Below are 16,131 nucleotides of genomic sequence, written 5' to 3'. Positions count from 1 at the left end.
GTAGCCAGAGAAAGAACATCCTCAAGTGGGTTTGAATAGCTGTGTATTGAACGGAGGGTTATTTAAGAGGAAATTGCAATCAACAGGCTATTTTTGTGAAGGCCCCACCGACTGAGTCATGAAGAGAAGGAAGGGAAATCTCTGGACTGAAGGACTGTTCTACCAATGTAATGTTACCTGATCTGTGACCGTTTGGTTTATTCATGCACCACAATTAACATGAATAAGAGAAACGATAACGAAGTGAGGTATCACAATGGATGTGCCAACAACAGCTGAGGACAGAGTGGCATCTGATTCGGCGCCAACAAATACATACTACTGTATAAAACAACATTTAGTAGATTCAGCACCTTTGGAAATTTCATATGAGAACATCTATGCTTCATCAGATTTTATTTTTGTGCGTTATATTTGTATGTGACACACTCAGGGAGCTAACACAAGTCTTTAGGTCTCAGGCATATTGCACTACTCATCATGCAACCATGGTTGACCTAATCCTAGAAATATAATTCATTCTTATATATTACCATGCGCCTAACAACCTATTTTACATAGTCTGCTTGTGGTAGACACAACACAATAATACACTGACTGTAGTACAGTATGGAGACATAACACAATGATACACTATGACTGTAGTACAGTATGGAGACATAACACAATGATACACTATGACTGTAGTACAGTATGGAGACAACACAACGATACACTATGACTGTAGTACAGTATGGAGACACAACACAATGATACACTATGACTGTAGTACAGAATGGAGACATAACACAATGATACACTATGACTGTAGTACAGTATGGAGACATAACACAATGATACACTATGACTGTAGTACAGTATGGAGACAACACAATGATACACTATGACTGTAGTACAGTATGGAGACATAACACAATGATACACTATGACTGTAGTACAGTATGGAGACACAACACAATGATACACTATGACTGTAGTACAGTATGGAGACAACACAATGATACACTATGACTGTAGTACAGTATGGAGACACAACACAATGATACACTATGACTGTAGTACAGTATGGAGACATAACACAATGATACACTATGACTGTAGTACAGTATGGAGACATAACACAATGATACACTATGACTGTAGTACAGTATGGAGACATAACACAATGATACACTATGACTAGTACAGTATAGAAGCATAACACAATGATACACTATGACTGTAGTACAGTATGGAGACATAACACAATGATACACTATGACTAGTACAGTATAGAGGCATAACACAATGATACACTATGACTGTAGTACAGTATGGAGACATAACACAATGATACACTATGACTAGTACAGTATAGAGGCATAACACAATAATACACTGACTGTAGTACAGTATGGAGACATAACACAATGATACACTATGACTGTAGTACAGTATGGAGACATAACACAATGATACACTATGACTAGTACAGTATAGAAGCATAACACAATGATACACTATGACTGTAGTACAGTATTTCACCACTCTGTTGTTTCCTTGACAACGCTTCCCCCCTCCAGTCAGAGTCACTCGCTGACGGTGAAGAGGCTGCGCTGGAGGCCGAGGGCAGGCCGAGCCGGCCAGGGGGATGAGGAGGAAGGCGAGGGCAGCATCACAGCAGCAGGCAGCTCCTGGGTACAGCTAGCCAGTGCAGGGGCAGACCACTCTGTCAAAATCTTCAACATCAACAGACTAGCTGTGTAGCTAGCGTTGGGCCGGAGACACTGACATCATTAGATCGTGGTATCCTGACACTGCTGACTGAGACTACAGGGCTGTCTGGAGAGGAGTGGATCAGACCTTGGGCTGGCTGTTCACTGGGTCATTCCATTCACCCTGTGTGACAACCAGCCAGCTTGCTCAGACAATATAGTCACATGGCCAGGTCTGGTGGTCTGGGGTACAGGCTGCTTTCAGGATGCCCCGAGCCCAGGACTTCTCTCTCTCTCGATGCAGCCCTGTTCTTCCGTATTTATGCTCTTATTAAGGTCTGAGACAAGGGATATTAGGCTCACCGTTTCAACATACTTTTATGTTCATGTATTCATTTGTTAGGGTTCAGTAACTGTCAAATCAAGTCATGTTTGAAAGTCCCCTGGTTTCTTGATTACCATATATTCTTTCTTTGTGGTGTATTGCGGTCTCTTCATGTTCTGATGGCTTGAAATGTCCTTAGAAAAAAAGGACACAGTACTGCTGATACTTTTAATGTAAAATAAGTTACATTTCTGAATAAAGCTCTTTTTGTATACATAGATTGATTCCTGTGAGTTAGTACCAGAACCAGTTGACCCCAATGACAATGATGACTGCATGACTTTGGCATTTTCCATCCCACTGTAGCAAAATGTAATAGCATACATCCAGCCTTGATTGGGAGTCCCATAGGGCGTTGCAGCGTCATCCGGGTTTGGCCAGGGTAGGTCGTCATTGTAAATAAGAATTTGTTCTTAACTGACTTGCCTAAACAATATATATATATATATATATATATATATATATATAAAACATTGTTTATATACCATACAATTAACTTAATATAGACTACAACTTAGCAGTAGATTCCCTTCTCTTATGATTGATACAGTAGAGTACTAGGGTAGAATAGTGTACAATTTATCATTCTCAAGGAGAGAGCCAGAGGAAATCCATATTTGCATCCCAAATACCTCCCAATTCCCTTACATAGTGCACTACTTTTGAGCAGAGCACATTAGGCTCTGTTCAAAAGTAGTGCACTAAATAGGGAACAGGTTGCCGTTAGGATCATTGCCTACAGTTAGGATGTACTGTACATGCCGCAGAGGGAGCCATGGTTCGTGTTGGACATCAATATACTCACGGTAGTGTGCAAGTGTAGGCCATAACTCACTCTCTCTCGAATGGCAGAGCATGTATATGGAGACATTATTCAATCTGGGGCCCCTTGTCTAATAATATACACTACAGGTAAAAAGTTTTAGAACACCTACTCATTCCAGGGTTTTTCTTTATTTTTATTTTTTCATTGTAGAATAATAGTGAAGACATCAAAACTATAAATAACACATGGAATCATGTAGTAACCAAAAACGTTTTAACAAATCTAAATATATATAAATACTTTTTGACATCCTTCAAATAGCCACCCTTTGCCTTGATGACAGTTTGACATACTCTTGGAATTCTCTCAACCAGCTTCATGAGGTCACCTGGAATGCATTTCAATTAACAGGCGTGCCTTCTTAAAAGTTAATTTGTGGAATTTCTTTTGAGCCAATCAGTTGTGTTGTGACAAGGTAAGGGTGGTATCCAGAAGATATCCCTATTTGGTCAAAGACCAAGTCCATATTATGGCAAGAACAGCTCAAATAGGCAAAGAGAAACAACAGTCCATTATTTAAGACATGAAGGTCAGTCAATCCGGTAAATTTCAAGAACTTTGAACGTTTCTTCATGGGCAGTCGCAAAAACCATCAAGCGCTATGATGAAACTGGCTCTCATGAGGACTGCTACAGGAAAGGAAGACCCAGAGTTACCTCTGCTGCAGAGGATAAGTTCAGTAGTTATCAGCCTCAGAAATTGTAGCCCAAATAAATGCTTCACAGTGTTCAAGTAACAGACACATCTCAACATTAGCTGTTCAGAGGAGACTGTGAATCAGGCCTTCATTGTCGAATTGCTGCAAATAAACCACCATTAAGGACACCAATAAGAAGAGACTTGCTTGGGCCAAGAAACACAAGCAATGGACATTAGACTGGTGGAAATTGGTTCTTTGGTCTGATGAGTCCAAATTTGAGATTTTTGGTTCCAACCGCCGTGTTATTGTGAGATGCGGTGTGGGGGAACGGTTTATCTCTGCATGTGTACAGTGGGGCAAAAAGTATTTAGTCAGGCACCAATTGTGCAAGTTCTCCCACTTAAAAAGATGAGAGAGGCCTGTCATAGGATTTTTGTCATAGGTACACTTCAACTATGACAGACAAAATGAGAAGAAAAAAATTCCAGAAAATCACATTGTAGGATTTTTTATGAATTTATTTGCAAATTATGGTGGAAAATAAGTATATGGTCACCTACAAACAAGCAAGATTTCTGGCTCTCACAGACCTGTAACTTCTTCTTTAAGAGGCTCCTCTGTCCTCCACTCGTTACCTGTATTAATGGCACTTGTTTGAACTTATTATCAGTATAAAAGACACCTGTCCACAACCTCAAACAGTCACACTCCAAACTCCACTATGGGCAAGACCAAAGAGCTGTCAAAGGACACCAGAAATGAAATTTTAGACCTGCACCAGGCTGGGAAGACTGAATCTGTAATAGGTAAGCAGCTTGGTTTGAAGAAATCAACTGTGGGAGCAATTATTAGGAAATGGAAGACATACAAGACCACTGATAATCTCCCTCGATCTGGGGCTCCACGCAAGATCTCACCCCGTGGGGTCAAAATGATCACAAGAACGGTGAGCAAAAATCCCAGAACCACACGGGAGGACCTAGTGAATGACCTGCAGAGAACTGGGACCAAAGTAACAAAGCCTACCATCAGCAAGGGCATTGAAGATGAAACGTGGCTGGGTCTTTCAGCATGACAATGATCCCAAACACACCGCCCGGGCAACGAAGGAGTGGCTTCGTAAGAAGCATTTCAAGGTCCTGGAGTGGCCCAGCCAGTCTCCAGATCTCAACACCATAGAAAATCTTTGGAGGGAGTTGAAAGTCCGTGTTGCCCAGCAACAGCCCCAAAACATCACTGCTCTGGAGGAGATCTGCATGAAGGAATGGGCCAAAATGCCAGCAACAGTGTGTTAAAACCTTGTGAAGACTTACAGAAAACGTTTGACCTCTGTCATTGCCAACAAAGTGTATATAACAAAGTATTGAGATAAGCTTTTGTTATTGACCAAATACTTATTTTCCACCATAATTTGCAAATAAATTCATAAAAAATCCTACAATGTTATTTTCTGGATTTTTTTTCTCATATTGTCTGTCATAGTTGAGGTGTACTTATGATGAAAATTACATGCCTCTCTCATCTTTTTAAGCGGGAGAACTTGCACAATTGGTGGCTGACTAAATACTTTTTTGCCCCACTGTATTTCCCACTGTAAAGCGTGGAGATGTGGGGGAGCTTTGCTTGTGACACTGTCTGATTTATTTAGAATTCAAGGCACACTTAACCAGCATGGCTACCACAGCATTCTACGGCGATACACCATCCCTTCTGGTTCGTGCTTAGTGGGACTATCATTTGTTTTTCAGGGCAAAGACCTAACACACCTCCAGGCTGTATAAGGGCTATTTGACCAAGAAGGAGAGTGATGGAGTGCTGCATCAGATGACCTGGCCTCCACAATCCCTGACCTTAACCAAATTGAGATGGTTTGGGATGAGTCGGATCGCGGAGTGAAGGAAAAGCAGCCAACATGTGTCGAGCGTATGTGGGAACTCCTTTAAGACTGTTGGAAAAGCATTCCAGGTGAAGCTGGTTGAGAGAATGCAAAGCTGTCAAGGCAAAGGGTGGCTATTTTAAGAATCTCAAATATAAAATGTTGTTTAACACTTTTTTGGTTACTACATGATTTCATACGTGTTATTTCATAGTTTTGACGTCTTCACTATTATTCTACAATGCAGAAAATAGTAAAAATAAAGAAAAACCCTTGAATGAGTAGGTGTTCTAAAACTTTGACCGGTAGCGCAGCGTTCTAAGGTACTGCATCTCAGTGCAAGAGGCGTCACTGTAGTCCCTGGTTCGAATCCAGGCTGCATCACATCCAGCCGTGATTGAGTCCCAAAGGTCGGCGCCCAATTTGCCCAGCGACGGCCAGGGTTGGCCGGCATTGTAAGTAAGAATTTGTTCTTAACTGACTTTCCTAGTTTAAATAAAGGTTAAATATATATATATAAAAAATAAAGATTTTTAACACCGCCATATCCCATACAAATTACTCTAATTATTTTAATCATATTGCCACAACTGATTCATGATGGAAAGATGTGGAAGTAACACTACACTTTTTTTTACTATCATTTCACAACACTCTACCTCCTATTGTAGGTAGTACCTTGACTAGCACACAGCAGCATATTGGTTAACCACAATTGTTTTCCAGATTGGGACAACCATACCTGAAAAACCATGTGAAGGCCTATCACGTGTACATGCCTGCTATCATTGTATTCTCACTCAGGTCAACTTAATTACCCCTCAATCTTCCCTTTACACAGCGTGACCTTTACAGAGGCTGTTCAGGTTAAACACATTTCTCCAGAGCACAGTAACACCCCCTTCCCCCCTACACCAGTCATATTCAGTAACCTAAATGGTATATCTTCCACAATACCAGTAGTAGTGGTAGAACTGGGCAATGCCAGCTGGGCTCAGAAACCCTTTCCCACAGTCGATTTGCATTATGTATACAGTATCCTTTGAATCAGTGGATCACTTTGGCTGTGTTTACACAGGTAGCCCAATTCAGATTTTTTTTTCTCAATGATTGACCAATCACGTCAGATATGTTTCAGAGCTGATCTGATTGGTCAAAAAAACAATAGTGAAAACAAGATCAGAATTGAGCTGGCTGTGTAAACGCAGAGCCTCTGAACAGAAAACGGATTACTACATAATACCATATTGGCTTGAAGTGTACAGAGGTCCATAGGTGTACAGTACAGTAGGCCTTGAGGTTGTCTTGCTGTAGCCTCAGTCCTACCTCTCATAGAGGATTGTTCTGGGCCTCTGAGCCCTCTGTCTAGCACTTCCATGGTCAATATTTGACAGCACGATGGAAAGGCCTCTCTCTCTCTCTCTCCCTCTCTCTGTGTGTGTGTGTCTCTGTCTCTCACACACTCACTCACAGGACTCCACACACATTCCACATCCTGTTTGCCATTGTGCCTTGACAGTTGTATTATTTATCAACCTCTGCACATGGATCTTTTCATTCCTAATGTATTGGCCTTCCTGGCTCTCTCTCTCTGTAATGTGTATGGATTGTAGACAGCTGAGCTCATGTGCTGCGACCCGGTCTGTTTATGCCTGATTCCATTTTACCCCGTACATCATAGTTGGCTATAGTATAGTATGCTTTCGGCCTTACACTTTCGAGCAATTTTAGGTTTTTTCTTTTTTCTTCAATTTATTTTTCTTCTTTATGATGATCAGTGATGGAAATAAAAATGTAATCACTGTAGCAAGTTATTAAGCAACAGATTTTTTGCAATTGTTTTATTGAAAAATCTGATAATCCCATGCATCTGAAAAAAAATACTGCAAGAAAAGGAAATCTACATTTTTTTTCTGCGATTTTATGTACGTATGAGAAACATAACATTTGAAATGCCCTGTTTGCGCAAGTAGAAATACATCAAAGGTCCAGACTACTGTAGAATCATGATGACTGCCATTTCCCCCACAATGCCTTTCGACAGCAAATAATTGCACTCCATTCTTTGTGGTAATGCATTCATTTGTACTCCTTCTAGAATGGTTCTGAGGTGATAAAGCAAAGCAGCTCATGAATGATCAGGGCTAGATTATATCAGATCTGCGCGAGCTGACATCCCTATAGCGGTTGTTTTGGAGGTGGAACTGTGTTGGAGCTGTCAAATCCACAAGCCGCTGCCTGCGTCACCTTATCGCGGACACTGCCATTGGACGCAACGAAACCACACCCGACATTCAGACAAAGCCCACGCAGCTGTGTTAGAAGTTCAAAAACTAAAATGCGTAATGTTCCGTTATCTACACCTCAATTAGGCTATACATTCCTCCGCTCCAAATGAACATGAAAACATGTCATTATTTCTATCATCAATAGAGTCTACACTTTCTATCGGCGTTATGAACTTCTAACATGGTAGGGATAGTAAGGGCGTGACTGATGACACGGAAGAGCAGCCGCTCACCGATTTTACAGTTCATACCGCAGTTACACCTGTAAAGCATCTGCTATGCGGATGTCGCCCAACACAGCTTAACATTGAATCGAGGCCTTCGACAACCTTGCCTTGTGTATAAAACAGTTGTTAATTGCCGTTATAATGAACGTAACTGAGATCACAATAACAAAAACATGAGCTGTGCTTTACTTGACTTACTATTTCTTTAAAAGCTCTATGTCAAGAGCACTAGCCTAAGGGTAGACAACAGTACATAAATAGGCTTCTGAATACGGGCAGACTGAAACAATCTGGAGGTCTTTACCCTATTAGGCTTTTTGAATTGATCCAAACAAAGCTTTTATAGAGTTATTTTCAGTCTCATTTTATTTGACGATGATGTGAAAAGTAAAGTCTGTCCAATAACATTCAGACATTTTAAAGAAGAATTATGTTCAAAACGCGCCATAACAACCGATGGTTCCAAAATGTTATTGTATTCCAGTGTGATACTTATTTCATACACGTTTTCATATCTATCTCAACTGTACATACCATAGTTACAGATACTGTAAATAAAAAAAAAACGTTTCCAATGAGTTCCAAGTATCATTGTGGCCATTGTGAACATCAAGGTTTCTTGTGAAAAATCTAGGTTTAGAACATAAAGATTGGTATATATATTTCTCTATGTTTCTGGAATAATAAAACAAGTTATTGCCCTTCTCATACATGTTATAATTTGCTTTTAACATAAGGTTATTAAATTGAACTTAAATTCTACAATGTGTGTATGGAATACCACATGTTAAATTGACAAAAACATTAACAGAATGATGTTTATATCCAGTACCAGTCAAATGTTTGGACACACCTACGCATTCAAGGGTTTTTCTTTGTTTTGACTATTTTCTACATTGTAGAATAATAGTAAAGATGTCAAAACTATGAAATAACACATATGGAATAATGTAGTAACCAAAAATGTGTTTGTTAAATCAAAATAGATTTTAGTTTCTTCAAAGTAGACACCCTTTGCCTTGATGACAGCTTTGCACACTTTTGGCATTCTCTCCAACAGTCTTGAAGGAGTTCCCACATATGCTGAGCACTTGTTGGCTGTTTTTCCTTCACTCTGCGTTCCAACTCATCCCAAACCATCATTGGGCTGAGGTTGAAAATTGTGGAGGCCAGGTCATCTGATGCAGCACTCCATCACTCTCTTTCTTGGTCAAATAGCCCTTACACAACCTGGAGGTGTGTTGGGTCATTGTCCTGTTGAAAAACAAATGATAAGCCCACTAAGCGCAAACCAGATGGGATGGCATATCGCGCAGAATGCTGTGGTAGCCATGCTTGTTAAGTGTGCCTTGAATTCTAAATATCACAGACAGTGTTACCAGCAAAGCACCATCACACCTCCCCCTCCATGCTTCACGGTGGGAACCACACATGCGGAGATCATCCGTTCACCTACTCTGCGTCTCACAAAGACATGGCCGTTGGAACCAAAAATCACAAATTTGGACTCATCAAAATAAAGGATAGATTTCCACCGGTCTAATGTCCATTGCTTGTGTTTCTTGGCCCAAGCAAGTCTCTTATTATTATTGGTGTCCTTTAGTCGGGGTTTCTTTGCAGAAATTCAACCATGAAAGCTTGGTTCACGCAGTCTCCTCTGAACAGTTGATGTTGAGATGTGTCTGTTACTTGAACTCTGTGAAGCATTTGTTTGGGCTGCAATTTCTGAGGCTGATAACTAATGAACTTATCCTCTGCAACAGAGGTAACTCTGAGTCTTCCTTTCCCGTGGCGGTCCTCATGAGAACCAGTTTCATCATAGCTCTTGATGGTTTTTACGACAGCACTTGAAGAAACGTTCAAAGTTCTTGAAATTTTCCAGATTGACTAACCTTCATGTCTTAAAGTAATGATGGACTGTCGTTTCTCTTTGCTTATTTGAGCTGTTCTTGCCATAATATGGACTTTGTATTTTACCAAATAGGGCCATCTTCTGTATACCCCCCTTACCTTGTCACAACACAACTGATTGGCTTCAACGCAATACGAATGAAAGAAATTCCACAAATGAACTTTTAACAAGGCACACCTGTTAATTTAAATGCATTCCAGATGACTACCTCATGAAGCTGGTTGAGAGAATGCCAAGAGTGTGCAAAGCTGTCAAGGCAAAGGGTGGCTACTTTGAAGAATCTCAAATAAAAAATATATTTTTATTTTATTTGTTTATTTGTTGAACACTTTTTTTGCTTACTACATAAAAATACATTTAAAGAAATTTAAAAACATGATTCCATATGTGTTATTTAATAGTTTTGATGTCTTCACTATTATTCTACAATGTAGAAAATAATAAAAATAAATACACCCTTGAATGAGTAGGTGTGTCCAAACTTTTGACTGGTACTGTATATTTCTCATATTATATTTTGCAATAGATATTCCAGAAACCCTGATGATGATATATACAAATATATATATACAGTGCCTTGCGAAAGTATTCGGCCCCCTTGAACTTTGCGACCTTTTGCCACATTTCAGGCTTCAAACATAAAGATATAAAACTGTATTCTTTTGTGAAGAATGAACAACAAGTGGGACACAATCATGAAGTGGAACAACATTTATTGGATATTTCAAACTTTTTTAACAAATCAAAAACTGAAAAATTGGGCGTGCAAAATTATTCAGCCCCTTTACTTTCAGTGCAGCAAACTCTCTCCAGAAGTTCAGTGAGGATCTCTGAATGATCCAATGTTGACCTAAATGACTAATGATGATAAATACAATCCACCTGTGTGTAATTAAGTCTCTGTATAAATGCACCTGCACTGTGATAGTCTCAGAGGTCCGTTAAAAGCGCAGAGAGCATCATGAAGAACAAGGAACACACCAGGCAGGTCCGAGATACTGTTGTGAAGAAGTTTAAAGCCAGATTTGGATACAAAAAGATTTCCCAAGCTTTAAACATCCCAAGGAGCACTGTGCAAGCGATAATATTGAAATGGAAGGAGTATCAGACCACTGCAAATCTACCAAGACCTGGCCGTCCCTCTAAACTTTCAGCTCATACAAGGAGAAGACTGTACCGAGATGCAGCCAAGAGGCCCATGATCACTCTGGATGAACTGCAGAGATCTACAGCTGAGGTGGGAGACTCTGTCCACAGGACAACAATCAGTCGTATATTGCACAAATCTGGCCTTTATGGAAGAGTGGCAAGAAGAAAGCCATTTCTTAAAGATATCCATAAAAAGTGTTGTTTAAAGTTTGCCACAAGCCACCTGGGAGACACACCAAACATGTGGAAGAAGGTGCTCTGGTCAGATGAAACCAAAATTGAACTTTTTGGCAACAATGCAAAACGTTATGTTTGGCGTAAAAGCATCACAGCTGAACACACCATCCCCACTGTCAAACATGGTGGTGGCAGCATCATGGTTTGGGCCTGCTTTTCTTCAGCAGGGACAGGGAAGATGGTTAAAATTGATGGGAAGATGGATGGAGCCAAATACAGGACCATTCTGGAAGAAAACCTGATGGAGTCTGCAAAAGACCTGAGACTGGGACGGAGATTTGTCTTCCAACAAGACAATGATCCAAAACATAAAGCAAAATCTACAATGGAATGGTTCAAAAATAAACATATCCAGGTGTTAGAATGGCCAAGTCAAAGTCCAGACCTGAATCCAATCGAGAATCTGTGGAAAGAACTGAAAACTGCTGTTCACAAATGCTCTCCATCCAACCTCACTGAGCTCGAGCTGTTTTGCAAGGAGGAATGGGAAAAAATGTCAGTCTCTCGATGTGCAAAACTGATAGACATACCCCAAGCGACTTACAGCTGTAATCGCAGCAAAAGGTGGCACTACAAAGTATTAACTTAAGGGGGCTGAATAATTTTGCACGCACAATTTTTCAGTTTTTGATTTGTTAAAAAAGTTTGAAATATCCAATAAATGTCGTTCCACTTCATGATTGTGTCCCACTTGTTGTTGATTCTTCACAAAAAAAATACAGTTTTATATCTTTATGTTTGAAGCCTGAAATGTGGCAAAAGGTTGCAAAGTTCAAGGGGGCCGAATACTTTCGCAAGGCACTGTACATACATACACACACGTGTTTTTGACCTTTAAACTGATAGAAACCGAATAACAGAGTAGCCCTGGCTAATACAGAACGTTAGCATGAAAAAGCAGTTTATTTCCAGTTATTATGAGCCCTTTAACTACTAACATTGCATTTGAAGAACTATTGTTGCAGACGTTGAGAACAAGTTTTAATTAATAATAGAAAATTAGGGCACATTGCAAATAAAAGTAACAGTACCTGATAAACAGCATTTGGCATTTTGTAAGAACAATAAATAGTGACTGTCAGATTCCATGAATGCTGAGAAAAGAACATTTTTGATGTGTTATTGACTGTTCTATTGGTTAATTCTGATACAGCTAGCCAAAGCTATTACGTGTTGTACACTTATTGCCCTCAGCATCTTGCAGCATGTGTAATGCTGCATGTAGTTTACATTATATTGTGTGTGGGGGGGTGGGGGGGGGGGGTTTCTCACTGAGAATCTTGGCTTTGACATTGACTGCTTGATGATGTCCTCTTAAAGACAGGATGTAGAAATGAAACTGCCGTGACAGAAGAAACATAGTGGATTTGTCACGACAGTCGTAAAAACAGGGAACTCCTATGTGAATTATACATTTTATTTCATGCCATCTTGAGAAAGCCAAATACCAAATATTTCATACATACATCAACACCATCAGGGTATCAGCAAATTTTACACAGTCACATATAATGTAATATATAAAATGTGTTTTTTTTCTTTTTCTGAAGGAACAACCGACCGCAGTGTCTCACTCACTCAGAAGTGACTGTGTGTTTCTCTGGTGGGCAAAGAGGGATGAGAAAGAAGTCTTTTCGCTTCATGGAGGTCTGTGCTGCTGTGTTGCGGCTCTGGACAGCCCCATTGACTCCAGGCTAGGGGGAGGAGCTCAGACAGGAATTCACACCTGGATGTGTCCAATAGCAGTACTGTCTCCAACCTGCTCCTTCCCAACCATTCCTTGTCCTCCAATAGGCTTCCTCCTTGGCTGACAGACATCATCAGCGTTCAGACGCCAAGCCCAGCTCACAGAGCAGCCCACTCTCTGTAATGAGTTGTCCCCAAGTGATCTGTCTCACCCTGTATGTTCCAGGTGTTGGAGCATTGAATGGTTAAGAAGTCATGACAGGTTATACAATTTACAGATGCGTTACAGATTCTTGTTGAGTTAATTTAGCCTGGCCCATACCATTACCACCACTACCTACTGGGCCTGGTGTATACTGTGGCTCCTGCAGGGTACAGGATATGACTACAAGCACAGAGCTCAACAAACGCCTTTTAAAAACTAAAACTGGAACCAAGACACCAATGGTGAAATATATGCTGAAACAAATCTAGACTTCTGATGATGATACGGAGCTTTTTGGTGGATTTCGTCCACTTTGTGTTTTTCTTGTTCTTGTGACAACAATTGTACAAATAAAATTACGATAGCTAGCTATGTCTACGGCCCTATTTTAGTCCAAGAAATTACCTTTGGGCCAACTGCACAGAAATACATTTCTATAGCAACTCTGATGTATGTTTCACTGTTGCTAAGTGCCAGGTGATTTAGAGGTGCTTCTCCCAGTCTGTGGTTCAATTGTTGTGGTCAGTTCTGTGGTCTCCATCGGCGCCATTTCTGCTCAAACCACATCTGGATAGGGTTCACATATGGCTCACATATCTTCCACTTGCCATTTTGGTGATTGAAATGTAGATAAACTAACTGAAACAGCTTAGAGGGACTTAATTTCACGGTTTCAAAACTACTGATGAAACCGAAATGGCAAACCCACATCCTCATCACGATCTGAATGTATGTCTTGTCAACAGAACCTCTGTCCAAGTCTTTGATCTCAGTTTCTCACCACTTTTGATGCTGTCTGACCATGCACCTATTTCATTGACTTATGAAACGTATATTCATTAGAAAGATGCTTCTTTAGCCTCACTACAGCCAGATAATGGAGCGACATTACAGTTTCTGGACCATTTACAGTGGTAATGGGAGCCTGTTTGGCGAGGCCTCGTCTGGACACATCACTAGGATACGGTGTGCACTCCTGTTTCCCTATAGGTGTGTGTCTTGATGTGTTTGTGTGTGTGTCAACACATAGTGAACACGGAGAGTCATTACTATTGTCATTGTTTCCTGGAAATCTGTCCTGTTTGGTTCTGTTGCCTTCTAAAGGCATTCTACTGTACTGTAGTATTTCATTGTTGTTTGGAGGTCAATTAAACTAGTGAAGTTGAAACACATTAAAGGCCTATGCAAAGAGATAGCATAATCTTTAAGAAAAATGAATGGTTCAAATGTAGCAAAGTGGAAAATAAGCTGTGTGCGTATTACTCCAAGTTAAAAGAATTGGCCCCTGGTGTCTTTCCACATTTTGCTAGTCACAGAAATTAGAGTAATCTTACTTCTTGCCATGAGCCAATCCATTTAACACAATTAACACACTACAATGATGCAGTAATATTACACAAACCAATTTGTCTTACATTTTGCTTTGTAGTAGGCCAGTTTTTACGGTTTCATTAGTTTTTCAGGACCTCCTACCCCTATACAGACCCCCCCCCCCCCATATGTTCATTCACAGCATACTCAAAGCTAACGGTACGTCAAAGTCAGAAAGTATGCTATTTACATGCTTGTTCACAATGGTGAATTTTGATGAATCCTATGTCAGTCCGGTCTGGAACTCCTTTGTTCCTATAGTAACGCCTCCCAGGCATTGACGTAGCTGAAATGCTCACGTTTTGACAGGCTCACACATAGTCCAGTGTATGACAAAATAAAAACAACAACATAAAAACCCTCCGAAGCAGATCCACCCCAGGTCTGGTCAGGTCCTCTGCTGTTGGGGTGGTGGGGTGAGACCAAAGGAGGTTGTTGCTCTGGATCGTGTGTCATTTGTAAGGTCCTCCTGTGCCCTCCCCCCTTCCCTTCCCGACCCATGGTTCTAGAGAGGGGTTCTAGAGACCGAGGCATGATGAGTGGAACCAACTTCCCCCTCCCTGGTCCAACACACATATTATTCCAATGTTGCTGACAGCCTAAGCTAGGGTCTGCTTGTTGTTTTTAAAACACAGATGTCCTTTCTTGGAAGCGCCAGGGGAGACTGATGCTCACAGGCCTGAGACCATGACCCGGTAGGACGGGGGCATGTGTCTGTGCCGCGGGCTGGAGCCGGGGCTGGCGTTGGGGCTGGTACAGCTGGCGTCCACCCCCCCTATGGAGGGTAGGTAGGCATGGTGCAGGATGGGGAGCTGCAACGACAGCCTGCGCTGTATGCTGTGGACAGAGAGGTATAGCATGTTAAGTATCATTAAAGATCATTATATTCACCTGAATAATTACAAGTTGATGTCCCATGTGTGCTGTCAAAGTGCTAAACCCTGTACAATCTTTCTAAATTGATGTGGTGCTACATTGCGAACACACTGTACATACAGGACTATTTACATCCAGCCAGCTTCTGTATGTGCTGTTTCACTCTCAATAATTCAAATGGGCTTTTTGTACACCAGCACTTCTGATTACTGATGCAAAGAGGGCTGAATGACTGTACACTGTAGTTACAATACTGTAACAGGGTCACAACGCAGTCAGTGACATCTCACTTCTCACTGGCATTACCGCACACAGTCAAAGAGCTTCTCCGGTCCCCTCCCCCTCCTCCTCCACCCCCACAGTAACACACCAGAGCCCCCCCGGTCCCCCCCTCCTCCTCCACCCCCACAGTAACACACCAGAGCCCCCCCCGGTCCCCCCCTCCTCCTCCACCCCCACAGTAACACACCAGAGCCTCCCCGGTCCCCTCCCCCCTCCTCCTCCACCCCACAGTAACACACCAGAGTCCCCCCCCCCCTCCTCCTCCACCCCCCACAGTAACACACCAGAGCCTCCCTGGTCCCTCCTCTCTACTCCTCTCCACCCCCCACAGTAACTCCCAAGAGTCTCCCCGGCCCCCCCCCCCCCCTCCACCCCCCACAGTAACACACCAGAGTCTCCCTGGTCCCCTCCCCCCTCCTCCTCCACCCCCCACAGTAACACACCAGAGCCTCCCTGGTCCTCTCCCCCCTCCTCCAC

The 16,131-nt window shown here is 41.6% G+C and overlaps 2 protein-coding genes across 2 annotated transcripts in view; one reads left to right on the top strand and one right to left on the bottom strand.

The window, feature by feature from the left end:
* The window catches only part of elp2 (elongator acetyltransferase complex subunit 2), a 56,581-nt gene extending 54,284 nt beyond the window's left edge, over positions 1-2,297 (top strand). Inside the window, exon 22 of the mRNA XM_036953440.1 lies at positions 1,563-2,297. Within this exon, the coding sequence (XP_036809335.1) occupies positions 1,563-1,746 (184 nt within the window). The 3' untranslated portion in view covers positions 1,747-2,297. The remainder of the gene's footprint in view (positions 1-1,562) is intronic.
* A 9,675-nt stretch (positions 2,298-11,972) lies between these two features.
* The window catches only part of LOC110496654 (gamma-aminobutyric acid type B receptor subunit 2), a 432,145-nt gene continuing 427,986 nt past the window's right edge, over positions 11,973-16,131 (bottom strand). Inside the window, exon 19 of the mRNA XM_036953439.1 lies at positions 11,973-15,333. Within this exon, the coding sequence (XP_036809334.1) occupies positions 15,168-15,333 (166 nt within the window). The 3' untranslated portion in view covers positions 11,973-15,167. The remainder of the gene's footprint in view (positions 15,334-16,131) is intronic.

This window comes from Oncorhynchus mykiss, chromosome 18, assembly GCF_013265735.2.
Source record: "Oncorhynchus mykiss isolate Arlee chromosome 18, USDA_OmykA_1.1, whole genome shotgun sequence".
NCBI lineage: Eukaryota > Metazoa > Chordata > Actinopteri > Salmoniformes > Salmonidae > Oncorhynchus > Oncorhynchus mykiss.
The sequence above is the reverse complement of the archived record's forward strand: the minus strand, read 5'-3'. Positions and strand labels throughout refer to the sequence as shown.